Source organism: Falco biarmicus, chromosome 8 (assembly GCF_023638135.1).
Source record: "Falco biarmicus isolate bFalBia1 chromosome 8, bFalBia1.pri, whole genome shotgun sequence".
Lineage (NCBI taxonomy): Eukaryota > Metazoa > Chordata > Aves > Falconiformes > Falconidae > Falco > Falco biarmicus.
Window position 1 is genome coordinate 63,097,822 of NC_079295.1, and position 15,251 is coordinate 63,113,072.

General features: G+C 47.9%; 1 protein-coding gene across 8 annotated transcripts in view; it reads right to left on the minus strand.

Annotated features, from left to right (window-relative positions):
- TCF7 (transcription factor 7) overlaps positions 1-14,305 on the minus strand; it is a 74,046-nt gene extending 59,741 nt beyond the window's left edge. For 5 of the 8 annotated variants that reach the window (XM_056348017.1, XM_056348014.1, XM_056348015.1 and 2 more), the window contains exons 1-3: positions 13,566-14,040; positions 13,410-13,476; positions 12,933-13,042 (exon numbers count right to left, since the gene is read on the minus strand). In XM_056348017.1, coding sequence (XP_056203992.1) covers positions 12,933-13,042; positions 13,410-13,476; positions 13,566-13,763 — 375 coding nt within the window. In that variant the 5' untranslated portion in view covers positions 13,764-14,040. Of the gene's footprint in view, positions 1-12,932; positions 13,043-13,409; positions 13,477-13,565 lie in introns of all 8 variants that reach the window. The other 3 variants (XM_056348013.1, XM_056348011.1, XM_056348012.1) reach the window with 2 other exon arrangements.
- Positions 14,306-15,251: the final 946 nt, after the last annotated feature.

The following is a 15,251-nucleotide window of genomic DNA, read 5'->3' on the forward strand; positions in this document are numbered from 1 at the left end:
CTCTCAGACAAATAGCACTTGGGGGCATCTGCAGAGAGAACCAGCCCCTCTTTACTTCTGTCTGGGTCCCACGTCCTTCTGGCAGCAGAGTTTTTTATGAACCAGGCTGCCATTAATCCCCTGCCAGTTCCTACACCCTACCATCCTCTGTGGGTAGACAGCACAGAGTGGGAGATAATGCTGCAGGGAAGTGGTATTTACTTCAGCTGGATTTTGTGGCTTCGTAGGAGAGTTTCTACTTGGGGCAGTTATTTCTCACCCGCTCCCGCTGCAAGAAGGAGGGATTTGGTGTAGACTAGGATGACTTTTCTCAGCTCTTTTTCCAATGAATTTTCACCCATTCTTGCCACTTTTCTCCCTGCAGCACTGAGCACAAGATAAACAGTGATTCTTAGTTATCGCACCGTAGTGATGCTGCTCAGATTAAAGAGAAATCAGATAACTCTCATTACCTAACTGAAACTCACTGCTAGACTTTTATAGAGAAACAATAATGTCTGAGAGCTGGAGGAGTCTCCGCTCCAGCAGACACCCCCCCCCCAGCACCCCAGGTGAGCTGGGGGTGCTGCACCATGGCTCTCCTGCCCGGCTGCCCCCACACCTGGGATGGGGAGATGCCTGGGGTGCCTGCAATGCAGAGATGCCCGGGATGCAGAGATGCCCGGGGTGCCTGCGATGGAGGGATGCCCGGGATGCAGGGATGCACAGAGCACAAGGCAGAGCCCCAGCCACCGTGACCACACGTGGTTTTGGCATCCACACACACACCTGGAGCCTCCAGTTAGGAGAATTTAGGCTTAGAAGTTGACACGGGCACAATTGATGGCTTTAATATTTTACAAATGGATGAGTTAGCAAAACGGTCGTCTCTGCCCTGTCATGCCGAGTTTCCTTGTGTTTCTAAAAGTTGGACTGAACTCATCTGACCGCCTCCTCTAATGCTTTCTGTTATAAACCTTTCTGCACCACATGCGACAGCAGCATCTCCTGGAAAAGATTTCATTCACTTTTGACTTCGCCTCAAGCCATTAACTGACAAACTGGCAGCTAACTACTGTTAACAAATGATTTCCTAGAGATTACTGTTTAAGTGAAAAAGGTTCCAAGATAAATAGACTCATTCTTCATGACAAGGAATTTGAATTATGCATCCAGGGGTTTGGTACATGTGTCCAAAAACTATGCTGTGCAACAGTGGAGGTTGTTCTCATCAGCATATTACAAGTCAGTAAATAAGAAATGACATTTTGTCCTCAGTGTAGTAGCGCAGTTTGGTGCAGCATGTCTATTTGAGACAACGTGTTGGACCGTCCGACCATCGTTCCCATCCAACTAATGCCACTGTATGAAATTACCATTTGGGCTGAAAAGGCGATTTGTTTTTAAAGCGAGAAAGGATGCCAATCGCCTTGAAGGAGTTGTGGTTTTAGGGCCACCTGCACTTTGCTAAAAGATTATGAAATTGCAATTTGTTTAATATCTTGAAGTAAATGGTCTAATAAGCAGCACAGCTTACTTTTTTTGGCTAGTCCTTCTCTGATCGTTTCTGAAACACCCCCTCTCGCAGCAGCCTGTGCTGGATTTTTCGGGTTTTTTTCCAGTATTAGTGTGGCTTTCCCTGCAGTGCTCTCCAAACGTGGCTTATACATGAAATGATAAAGCTTCAAAACGCTCCTGGGGGAAACTGAGTCACAGAAAAACAAGCTCCTGGGGGACTGGGAGCAGAAGCTGGGATAAAACCACGCTTCCTCCACTGCAGCCCTGCACGGCAGTTACAAGACTATCCGGTTCCTCTGCTATAAAACTTGGTAACATGCCTCACTTCTTACCTGATTTTGAGAACATCCTGTGTTAACACATAAACAACTGGCGCTACTAATGCCTATTTTGTTGGCTATTTACATGCGTCTGCCACGGCACCTGGTGCTCTCCAGTAAGAGGATCGCTCGGCTCTGTATCAAACGAACTCCCGGGGCGCAGGGAGGAGAGAGGCAGCTCCCACCCACGGCAAACAGCAACATACCCGCCCGGGAGTCTGACATTTACCATGGCACTGGTTTTAGAAGAGAATTTGGATGAAGCGTGATGCTTCTGGATATGGGAGCTGATCTTTCAGGGATTCACTGCAGCCTGCCTCATCCCCCAGTATGCATTTATATGCAGATCCACGTACCAGATCAGTACAAACAGTATATTGTAATTCTAAAACATTGTATTTTGCGAAGTTTAAATATACACATGTAGTTATATACTATTTCCAGTAAATGCCAGTAACCAAGCAACTGGCACTAACATACTAAGTAATTTTCTGTTGTCTTGAGTGAAGAATTTAAATTTTCTCTACAACAGCTCTTGTGTTCAAGTGCTGCCAGAAGTCCCAGCCAGCACACATTTGGTGTTTTCACCTGAATTCTGCTCTTAGCAGGAAAAGCGGAGTTCACCAGATTAGTAAAAATCTTACATTGCCAGATATAACCCTGGTTTTATCCATTACATTAATTATGGAGAACACAAAAGGGCTTAGGCATGATGTTAAATTCAAGGCAGAAGTAGTAAGAACTTTTTAGCTTTTTCTGAACAGCAGTATCTGTTGTATTATACAGAGCACATATGCTAACATGAGCCAAAATTTCTTAGCGCTTAGTTGGAAATATATCCTTACATTACTGCCGAGTGCGTGTAGGAATGAATGCATTTTCTCTATGATGTTTAGTTAAAATTATCGCATTGTCAAGGTGTTCCCGTGTTCCCCGGTCCAGCTGTTTTAGGGAGCTAAATCTGCAACAGCAAACACGCTTCTCTCATGTAATTTTACAGCATTTCATTCTCCAAAGTCGCAACAACTTTGCAAGAATTCAACCCATTGATCTGAACACTTGAGAGCCTGTTTCCATTGCAAAAGGACGCCAGATCTGGACAAGGGACAAGAGCCGCCCTTACACTAAAACTAAAGCCGGAGAGCAACTGTAAGTCTGGCAGTAAATCACTCTGAGCTGCACTGCTTGAAGAGTTTGTGTCCTGCCCCATCACAACCACAGCTACATCTGATTTGAATGAAACTTCAGACTGAATGATTTTCATGCCAGCTATTTAAGAAGCAATGTCATTTTCTTCAACACCCTATTATTTCACTCGCTATCTCCAAAGATTTTGCTCCAATTCCCAAAGCAAACTTATTTTGAGGAAATAAGACAGTTTCCAACTGGCTTTAGAGGGGCCACACACAGGCTTAAACCGCAACCTGCAGACATCCATCCTCACGTCTGAAGGTGTACATCTCCAGCATCACCAGCTCTACTTAGAAAAATGCAGGCAGAGATCAGCACTGAAGATTCAAACGTCTTTTAGAAAACCATCCCTATAGTAATGATTTCAAACAAATAACAAGCTAAAACTGAAACACAACAGCAATAAAATAAAATCTGATGAGCTCTTCAAAAAGATCTCGCGCGATATCAGTTGGCAGGACTCTGTTGTCTGTCCCAGAGCTATGGCAGTTTATCCCAGCCAGGGCTTTGCTGCAAACACACCAAAGCCAGGAGGCTGCATCCTTTCGTACTTCAAAACAAAAGCCAAGTTCTGATCGCTGGGACGAGGAAGAAAATTTTTTGTTGTGGATACATTACTGTATAATTACTGCAGATTTCATGTACTTTCTTTTGAATACCACAACAGATACAAGGGCTGGGTAGACGTGGCAGCTCTTTGTGTTATCTAATGCTCTAGGTTTACATATTGACAGTTAGCCCTCCAAAATATCAGGGATGTGTGTGTCTATTGAAGGAAAAAGAAAATATTCCCGTTGATAGAAGACAGCAAAATTACAACTGATACTGTCAACCGCTGTCATACTGACAGCAAGGAAAGAGTTTCACATAAAACTAAAAAAAAATAATTACCCATTTTCTCAATAAAATCAGGGTTAGAAACATGGGGATAAGATCAGACAGGAACACCACTGTGCAAGGGACTATTCATGGGACCAGAACGTGGAAAATTCCATAAAGCACAAATGTTGCTAAGAATATTCAAAAGTCAAAGCTTTCTGTGGGTGTGCATGCATAGAGATGTCAACACAACTATTTCATGATCACCGAAATTGCTACTAGCCTGCATCCTCTCTGAACGGCTATTTTTAGGACCCAGCCTTTCATGTGGTATAATGATGTGGATTTTACAAGAGCATTTATAATGTGTTTCATATGGTGTACAGTCCTGGAGAAATTGCTTTGTATCAGAGAAAGTTAAACAAAAAGGTTTGGGTCTTTTTTTTTTAAAAAAAAAAATTCTTATTTTATATTATTGCTTCTGTTTTGGATTTACGTTTACTATGCATATTTTAATTTATCCTATGTGACAGCACTGGCTGTCCCAAAGGAATACTAAGCACAGCACGATGTGATCCCGCAAAACGTCACCTGGATTTCTGAATCCGCACATCCCTTTGGACGGTCGGATTTCAAAGCTGGCAATGCCACACTCCGTAAGTTATAGCAGGAAGCCAAAGCTCAAAGGCCGAATTTCGACCTCGGGTATGCTGGTGTCAGGGGTTGTGCACTGTCTCCCACGTTAGAATCGGCCTTTCTTCTTTTAGGGCAAAGTCAGACAAAGCGAGGTTTGTCGGAGATGACAGCTCCTCCTCACTATCTCCGCTCCCGCGCCAGTAACTCCAGGGCTGCGGCACATAACGAGAACCAACTCATCAGCCTCTCTGTGCTAAGAACAACAAATTTTCATGTGGTAGATCTTACGATGGTTTATTTCCTAAACATGAAAGCAACCTCCACAGTGCCATCTCCTCACAGTTAGAATAAAAATTCCACATTTCTGATCCTTTCTGAGCAGTGTGCTGGGGAAGAGTATTTCCCCAGCACTTCTTCCACAAGCGTGTTTATAATTGCATCCCCCTGGTGCCAAGTCAAGCGTGCCTTATGATCTCGGGCTTTCACATTTTACTTTTGTGTATGTCTCATCAGAGGAGAACCTCTGTTTATGCTCGTGTATGCTATTCCTCAGAGCAAACCACAGCAGAAAACAAATTCAACATACAGCATACAAGTTGAATCAGTTAAAAAAAAAAAAAAAAAAAGTCTTTTTTTGTTCAATCCATGATTACTGTGTAGCTCTTCAAGGCAGGCATGTACTTTGTATATTATAGTTCCAGATTCTCAATGGAACAAAGGAGATACTGTTGAGACTTTTTTTTTTTTGCCTATCATTTAATCAAATGTAAAGTTGTTATAACCGGAGGGGAAAAGTGCTCTAGATTCTAGTATCCAGCTTTACTTTGGTTTCAAAAACTTACCACAGCATTGTTGAGTTTATTGTTTTGTTTAACAAAATACTAATTTTGGGACCCCATGAAACACAATGAACCAGATTCTTTTTGCAGCTGAGCTGGGTTTAGCACAGACACAGCGGATGGGAGAGAAGCAGTGGTTTAAAGCCACCTTGGTGACCCCTTGCCCAGCACCTCCAGCCAGCAGGATGCTCTGGATGGGTACTGCTAATTCTGTCAGGCTTTACTAACCCTCCTCATCCTCAGTATTGACCACTTCACAGAGGCAGTGGTGGTGGAATAGTCCTTCATAACTTTGGGAATGGTCACTATAAAGACCCAAAGACAAAAAAATTCAGAGAAAGCATCACAGGATGGAGCAGTGATAAATTCTCTGTAATGAGGTAAAGGTGAGAGAGCTCTTTGTCCGAGATCATTGGGAGGTGACCAAGAAAAAGATCCTGCCATAATCAAGACTCAGAGGCGTACATTGTTGCAATCTGTTCCTTTAAGAAATGAAGTAGGTGGGTTTGTGAGCCAGCAGCATGTGCTGAACTGGCAGTCCCACGATGAGAACGAAGACCTCAGATGACATTCACAGAGGGTTTGGTACAGACTTTGCAGGTTCCCAGGACATCTCATCATTCACACCATGAAACACTCGCCCTGCCTGGGGGCTGGAGGGAGCCATGCCCTCCCGGACAGGCTGCTGGACAAACTGGCAGACGGAACAGGCATTTGGCCTTTACTGATTCAGCTGGATTAAAACTGGAAAGTAGGAAATGAACAGCTCTGTATCCTGTTACCAACCCTCTGAGTCACCCGTCCTCCTACCAAACCTTTGTTTCATCCTCCAGACACAGAGGCTAATGAGCAAGTATCGTGTTATAGCTTATTTTTTAAAGGGAGATTTGGAAGAATAGCACATGAAAAAGTCTGGGGGGGGGGAACTCACACATCCCAGCTTGGCACCAGCCTGGGATTTGGTCAGGCTGAGCAGCTTTCCCTGCCGCAGTGGCTCTGCAAAGAGTTCAGGAAGCAACTTGTACCTACCCTCCTATTTCTGTGCCCTCCACCCACCATTGGTAAATGATGAGGTAAGAGCATGTATACATCAGGCTGGGAGAGATGCTGATGTAAGCCATCTTCTGGCACCACGAGCAGTGAGCTGGAGTGGCAAAGGCACGGGAAACCAAGGAAGTGAGCAGCAAACAAGAAGAGAGGCGTTAGGTGATGGCTGCAGGCAGCCCATCAGTGGGGTGGGATGGAGAGAAGCTCCCGCAGTGGCAATGCCCTCTCCAAGAGGACGGTGCTGGGGATGTCTGGCATCTAGTCCCTCTTCACATCAATGCAACAGGCAGAAGACAATCCTTGAGGATTTCTTGAGGAATTTGTGGCTCACACATGGTGCAGGAAATTTTAGTAACTGAACAGCAGCACATGCTTATCTGCCCTGTCCAGCACAGCCTCCCCGTGAGCATACAGGATGCTCACAGATGCACAAGGTCCTTCCTTCACCTTCTCTATGGTAAATTAGTGAGGGGGATCAAAGGCCAACCCATACAGAATGATGACTAAATCTGGCCTTGCTTAACCACTCCTGGCCAAAGGGCTGACAAAGAACTACAGGTGTGAAATTAATGGCAAGCTGTAGATGTTTCCTCAAAACAGTTGATGTTTCTCAGCACTTGATTGTGCTCTACCAATGACCATCCTATCATGTATACACAGACACACGCAGACCGGACCAGATCGCAATCTTAGGCATGCAGCTCACACCACTCGTATCCTGAAAACCTGATTCACTTGCAGATCACGCTACAGATAGCGAGGGATCCAGCCTGTGATTAGGATCTGGCTCTTCACAGATTGTCTACGAGAGCAGGCAAGAGAGTCATCCCTACGGAGCTGGCAATGTCTGTTTAGTCACAGGAACACGTGTTGTTACTTGGTACCTTGGAACAGCAAACGCCAGCACACCTGACTGTACGGATTTGTCAGAGTTCCCACCTGAACGCAGGAATGTAATAGTTATGGCAGGAGAGGGACTGCAAGCTGTGAGGCGACACATGAGCGTGTTGCAGAGCTCCTCGCTGCCTCCTCACCACTCCTTGCTCCTCTCAGTTAAAGCCTTGGATACCAGACTAGCTCTGTTCTTTCATCTTGGACATGTCGTGTGCTGCTCACCCCCAAATCACTTTGTTCTTCAAGAGTTAAAATTCCAAATATATTAATCATTAACATGGATGAGCTTTGGGAGCTTGGGTTGATGTTCGGTTTTTGCTTTTCTCTCCAAATTCTCAACTGGTTGAGCTAATAACTTTTCACAAACAGCAACAGTTGGAAGCTTGCAGGAACAGTGCCTTTATCATACATATCTCGTACCAACTCCCCATCAACAAAGCATCCCGTGCTTGGGAAGCCAGTTCCAGGGTAGCCTGCAAAGGAATCCCAGTGGGACAGTAGATATCGTTGGACCATCTGAATCACATGCACACTCATTCACATGCATGGATTTACATAAAACTTGCTTTTGTTTCCCTGTGACATTTTTCTCTTTTTTTCATTCCAAACAATTTTAAAAATAAGGTTATATTAGACCACACACAGGCAGTGCTGTATCATGTCACTGCTTCTTAAGCAGAACTCTCTAATTTATTTCAAAGGGAAGTTCTGCTTCAAAATTGAGGGTGTGATATGAACTCAGAAATTAACACAAGAATTTTCCTTGGGGGGGAACCAAGGCTGAATCAGACATGCAATAAATGACCTCGGAAGCCCTGTGCCTTGGTACATCCACCTATCCAACATTATGTTTTAATATAAAAAATTATTTTCACCATTATCCTATTTCAAGCCAGGTAGAAGAGCTGGAAGAAGTGGATTCGCTCTTGTCAGGAGGGAACAAATTACTCATCTGTCTGCCTGCCAGGACATCCATCAGCAGCCACCGCACTCCTAACGCTTTCTGCCAGGAACGTAACAATTTATGGGGACAGAGTACTGTCCTGGTGAGGTCCCATAGCACAAGCCCTTCTGCCAGGGAACCTGGCTGGGATGCTGCTGGTGATGCTGCTCTCCCACAGCAGCAGGCACTGCTGGGAACGCACAGAGCCACTGCTCACTTGCAGCTGCCCTCCCTCCACGCACAACATCTGGAGGGAGATGCAGCAGCACAGCAACAAATCCCATCACATGGCAACTCCAGGGAGTTTTCCCACTGGTTTCAACAGGATCAGAACTCGACGGAGGAAAAAGCAACACTAAACTACTGCCCTGACAGTGCAAGCTAGGACAGAAAGACCTCTAAACAGAAGCAGCTGAGCTGCAGATTTCCTTCCACCAACTGCTGCGGGGGCAACAGCCTCCTCCCGCAAAGGGATGGAGCAGCCTTCGGGGAAGGGGGCTGCAGCAGAAGTAGCCGTGTCCCAGGGCTCAGCTGCTGCTGCTTCAGCTTCTGTCCGGTGAAAGGCAGCAGGAGACTTTCAGCTCCATGCTTTTTGACCTCATATTAGACATTTGGGACCTGTGGCCCCAGGCCAGCAGTAAAAGCACTTTCATCCTGCCCTGCCCAAGGGGATATTTCGAACTCTCTGAACAGGAACCAAGCCCAAGGAGCCTGGCCAACCACAGGGACCAGGCTCTGAACACCAGCATTATTTGCTAGCCCTGCTGTCTCATTCAGGGACCTCAAACGTGCGGAGCTTGGGAACGTACCACCACCCTCCTGCTCCTATGTGAGCTCTGGTTAGACAGCTCAATAATTAAGAAAATGAGGTAGTGTCTGTTTTCCAAAGAAATAGAGGCTCTTGAACCTCTGTTTCTCCCACAGACAGAAAGTCCAGCACCTCAGCTTTATACGTAGAACATTCTAATTCTGCCTTCAGACAGCTCACACGCTCACTACACGCACCAGAGGTGTGCCGAAGGTGCAGAGAGCTCTCCCTGGGGCTCTCACATCGACTGGGGTGGGGAGAGCTTGTGCCTTACACACAGCACAGCTCATTCCCCTATTTTATAAACCTATTTACAAAAGGAACGTAAAGGAACTTGTAAGTGCTCCTTCTACCATTTAACTACCACATGGTACAAGACATAACAATGTTCAGAAAACCCCCTCGGGTCTAAACTCAATTATACAACTGTAGCAAGAAAAATATTTTAATCTGATCAAAGTGTTAACATGTTTGACCATGTCTGACCTCTAATGTTTGTAACCACCTAAAAGGCTGATGTTCTTACTAAGGATGTACCTTAATTTGATTTAAAGTCATTTGTACTATTTAAAAAAGGATATAGTTTTATGATTTTATATTTCATTTAGAAAAACAGTTCCTCAACTTGTTACTGTTCTGTGGAAGTTTCTTGCTGATTTTTAACCAGCAAATCCCAAATACCCCACCTTGGGAAAAGCCAGGAGAGTCAAAGCACAGTCATGAACCACCACGCATGTGACACCTGAGAGCCGGGTGAGAAACGGCTCTCCTGGTGCAAAACTTCGTGATTTCAGAGGCATGTACAGTCTGCGCCGAGATGCTCTTAACACACTTGACAGAGTGTGCCTGGCCAGCCGACGGGGGTTCACAGCACACTTCCAAAACGCGAGACACCCGGGCTCAGCCTTGTCCCCAGCTCCAGGAGAGCCTCTGCCTACATGCCCCGGCCACCCCCAGCCCTCCTTTCTCTCTTTGATAGCTCACCTGCCAGTCCAGGCTACTTGTGCATGCTCAAACCAGCATCACTCCCGCTGAATTAGCCTAAAGCGGTGTTTGCCACCTGCAGCAGAGGTGGGCCACCCAGCCAAACGCCCAGGATCTGTCTGCTGCGGGGGGGCTCTTGCCACATCCTGCTGTTTGTGGGGGACATCAGCTATGCTTGGTGCTGATGATGATGTCAGGTACCCAGACATGTTCAGTGCATTGCTCTGGAGCGACATTAGAGCATGTAAATAACACAAGTGGGTGTGCTTTGGTTAAAAAAAAAAAAAAAAAAGACAATTTTAGTGGGGAGATATGGGGAGCGTAGCAGGATGCTGGGGTGAGCAGCGTAACAGTTAGCGGGCTACAACCACCTTGAGGGAGACAAAACAGAAGTGATGCTGCTGAGAAAATAAGAAAGGAAAAAGGAAAGCAACACACCGGTAACGACACACCCACCCAAGCAGGCGCTCCGGGCTGGCTCCAGCACTGCTCGCAGCACCCTGCCGGGGTTCGGAAGGAGCCCACAGAAGAAAAAAAAATGTGGTTTTACGGAGCGTCGCAGGGTGGGGGTTCAACCTGCAGCCTAAGTGCTGGCTGCCCTTTGGCTCTCAAGCAGCTGTATTTTATTTTCCAATCAGGTAAATATAAAGCCCTGAGAGCTTGCCAAAGCACTCCTGGGTTAATTTTTTAAGTTGTTTTTTTTTTTAAAGATTCTGAAATTAATCTTAGCTGCAAACAACTGTTTCCAGGAAGCCTCATTAACCAAAATACAATCTCCACTATCAAGTGCACACATGACTGTGATACACAATCCCATTCACTCACACAACCCTCCTCTCCAAGTCTACTTGTGCTAAAGTGTTAATTAAACACACTTTTATGGATGGTTAAGTATCTGCAATCTTCGGTCACAGATCTGACCTCAGTTATTGGAAGCAGCCACCAGATTATAGCCCGCACTTTATGTAACATACACAATAGCAATAAATCTATATGAGAGCAATACATAATTGACTGTGATAACCTTTGCATAGTCAATATAAATACAAGACAAAATTGCCCAGAACCATATATTGGAACAGCTATGGTACCAACTTGAAAAGCCAAAAGGCCAGCGTTTATCTGCTGAAGTCTGTTCAGCAAGAATTTTTTTAGCTGAAAGCATCAAATCAGCTTTTTAAGTCACGCAACATAAACCACCACAGGTTCTGAACAGGCCTAAGTAAAGCTGGTTGAGGCAGCGGATGATCTCTGTGGCTGTCAAGAGGCTGGGATCGTTCCTTCCCTGCTACTTAAGTTTTCTCCCCTTTGAGTTCTGCACAGTCTATTTACTCCTGTCTGTTGCTCCAACAGTAATCACTTGGTTTTTATTACATTATCAAGGGGAAAGGTGATTCACAAACCACCATCTACTTTTTAGCTTAATTGCTAATTAATAGACCATTGCACTTTGCTGCCCATCTAATAAGGGTTTAAGATTAAAAGAAATACTTCTACTACAACAAATAGTTGCTGGGCTAACGGAAGTCTGAACTTAGACAGATTCTATACCAGGGAGCAACCTAAATGCGTTTAAACAGAGACAAATTTAATACGATTTAAAATTTATAAGGAAGAGAATAGCTTAGTATTTTAGGAGGGCGAGGGGGATACCTGGTACCTGGACAAAGGGAGGCAAGGTGTGAAGAAACAGAAGGAATGCGTGTTTGGGTTACAACAACATACACTGGCCCTGCCTTGCAAGCGCATCTTTTCTTGCTGTAAACTGAAGGAAGACTTCAAAATGTAGGGACAGATCCTCAGTATCTGCAAACTGACTTCAGCAAAGTTACAAGAGTCTGCAGCCGGGGAAATCAGCTCCTCCGAGAAGGGCTGTGCCGGGGTACGGGCAGGCTCACGGAGGGACCTGCCTCCTCCTGCCGCCCAGGCCAGCGGCATCGGGCAGGAGGGTACGACACCGATTCCCATGGACAATATTTCATCACACTTTGAGTTCGATATCCCACAATCCATCGATTTTTCACAACACCAGCTTAACATCCTACCCCTCCAGTGAACAAATGACTGAAATTAAGGACAGTATGATATATTCTTTTAAACCTTATCCCTTTAAAGGCTAAAAGTTTAAACTGAGATAAACAAAATTATGTTCTTGTTCTCATTCACGGACTGCAAATGCAGAACAACATTTGAAATGAATGCAGCAATGCCGGCTCCCCAGGAGCGATATGAGCACTGTCTGTCTGCTGCAATGTCATCACATTATTTTCTGAAGTTCTGATAGAGATGGTAATGGGAAAAGATGGCTTTAGTAGAGAAGCCTTTAGTTTAATTGTTCAGATAGTAAAACTTATAAGCATTAGAATATACACAATTACTAAAGCTGATTTGACCTGAGAGGGGAAAACTTTACAGAAAGAAAATGGGAATAGTCATCCAGCAGCATTAAGCCTTTTCCTGAAAACCTCTATTTCCATTTTAGAAGCACAACATCCACTTTCTGGGCCATCATCCCCAACACAGCCCTAACCGAAGGCAGGCCATTTTACAAGCAGATTAACGCCGAACTGAAGTTAAGCTGCAGGACACGTCCCTGAACGCAAACACCAGAAGCTGCTCCCCTCCAAAGCCCGTGACCCAGAAAAAGGAAGGGGCATTCTTACAGGAAGCGTTAGGATTTGGTTGCTGGAGGAGTGAAGGCGAACCTAGAGGATGGGGAGACTGGAAAGGCACTCCTCCAGCAAACTGGGAGCGAAGCAGGCACTGGTGCCGAGCATCTTTCTCCCTTCCCACTCCTCCCTTGGCTTGGACAGAAGAGCGCCCGGGCATTTTAGAATCCAGGCTGCAATTTGTCAGGGGAAAAAAGCACGTGTAGGTGCCTGCACGATAACTGCAACATACTTCAGCAGTGAGAAAGGCCATGAAACTTCTCAGTAAGGAGGGGGTGAACTCACCAGAGGTGACATAGATCCATTTGGCAGATAAGGATCTGAGAGCATTAGGAAAGGGTAGCCAGAATACGCAGATCCTTTATACATCCCTGGGTCCTGATGCTTCATACCTGCTAAAATCAAAAGTTCCCCATCAAGAGTTGCCCTACGACAGGTGATTCCTCTGCCTGTCGGGGGGCCCGAAGAGGCTGCTGGGTGTTTCGGGAGTCTCTTTGCCCCATGCTCCTCAGAGAGGGTGCTGGGCGGTGCGGGGTCTTCACGGCAGGGGGGCACTGGGAAGCTCGGCTGCCGGCATCGGCAGCCTTCCCGGGAGGGCTGCTGTGGCAGCCAGGCCGGCATCCCTCCCTGCGGGGGGGAAGGGGGGGGGGCAGGGGGGTTCACTCACCCCGGGGACACTCACCGCTTGGCCGGGGCAGGCCAGCAGGCACCGGGGATGAGGGGCAGGGGACGGGACACACACACACACACAGAGCGACTAACCATCATCCATGTGGTCCGGGAGCTTCTCCTGATACACCCGCTGCGGATCCTGCGCCCGCCGGATGGCCTGCACGGGGGGAGAGAGACGGGCAGCGCGGGGTGGCGGGGCGGGGGGCGCGGGGGGGGCGTGGGGGCGGCCGGGGCGGCCGGGCTCACCTCGGCATCGGCGGCGGCGGCGGCCGGGCTGCCGCTTCCCTCCGACTCGTTCACCAGCGAGGACTTGAGGTCGGCCAGGTCGCGCTCCGTGAAGGCGTTCTCGGGGATCTTCTCCTCCTGCTCGCCCTCGTCCTTGAAGGCCAGCATCTCGTCCGTGGCCCCCAGGTCGTCCCCGCCGCCGCTGCCCAGCTGCGGCATTTTCCTCCCGCCGCTCCCTCCCGAGCCGCGCAGCAACTTTCCCGGCGAGTATTGTTCTCCGCCGCCCGGATCAAGCCCTTCGCAATTATATATATATTTTTTCTCCCTCAATTTTTTTTTCCTCTTGAAAAAAATAAATTTGCTGCCTCTTGAAATTTTTCTTTGCGAAGTTTTTTTTGCTCCTTTACTTTTTAACTTTTAAACTTTTTCCCGTAATTCTGTCTCCCCTTTTCCAAATTCCTTTTAAATCCTTCCTTAAAAAAAAAAATAAAAAATGTTTTTCCTTCTTAAACGTCCCCCCCCCCTCCCCTCCCCTCCCTCCCTCCCGGTGGCTCGCGGGGGGCTCGGCAGGCTGCGGGCGGGCAGTCGCGGGATGCCGGGCTCCACGGGCCCCCCCGGGCCGCCGCCGCCGCCCCCCCCCCGCCCCGCTCCGAGCCCCGGAAAGTTTCCCTGGGAGCAGCGGGCGCCGGCGGCAGCCAAAGGCACGGAGCGCCCGGTGCCTGTGTGCGAGCGCGGCGGCGCGGCGGCCAAGGGCTGCCGACATCAAAGCGCCGCCGGGTGATTGGCAGCTGCGGGGAGGGGCCGGGGGCGGGCGCACACGCACATGCACACACACACACGCACATACACGCACACAGAGAACACGCACATGCACACACGCGCGCGCGCGCACACACACACAGAGGGCACACGCACTCCGCCGCCAAGTGCCGGCCTTAAAAGCACCGCCAGCACGCCACGGTCCCCGTCCCCCCTCTGCCGCCGCGCTGTAGGGGGGGGACTCCTTCCCGGCGGTTGGTGGCCCGAGGGTGGGCAGCTGGGGCAGGAGGGGGGAGTGTGTCGGTGCAGCCCCCCGGCTGTGCGCGCACATCTGCACACATACGTGTATGCACACGCGTCTCTGCCTGCGCAGCTGTGGCCACACCTGTGCCCACGCGTGCACACACCTGCATGCGCTCACACACCTGTGCCCAGATATGTACATGCACATCTGTGCATGCACACACCTGCGCGTGCATGCACACACCTGTGTGCACACTCAGCTGCACACCACGCAGCTGTGAGCACACTCAGCTGTGCACACACACCTGTGTGCACGCCTATCTGCACACACCTGTGCGCACACATTTGTGCACATACTCAGCTGCACACACATCCACAAGCCCACATCTGCACTTGCATGTCTGTAGGTGCTCATTTGCACACACAGGGCTGCATGCATGCATCTTCCCACATGTCCACATATAGCTCTGTGTGCACACACCTGTATGTGCATCAGCACCCATCTACATCTGCGAAGCCCCATGCACATCCCTACGTGTGTCTGTTGTACATCTAGCTACACAGACAGTTGTGCACACACATCAGCACACAGCTACACATCTGGTACACATGAGCCCTGCAGAGGACTGAAGTCTGGACACAGAGCTGCAGGCACACATCAGCACATATATGTGTGCACACACTGAGATACATCATCACGTGTGT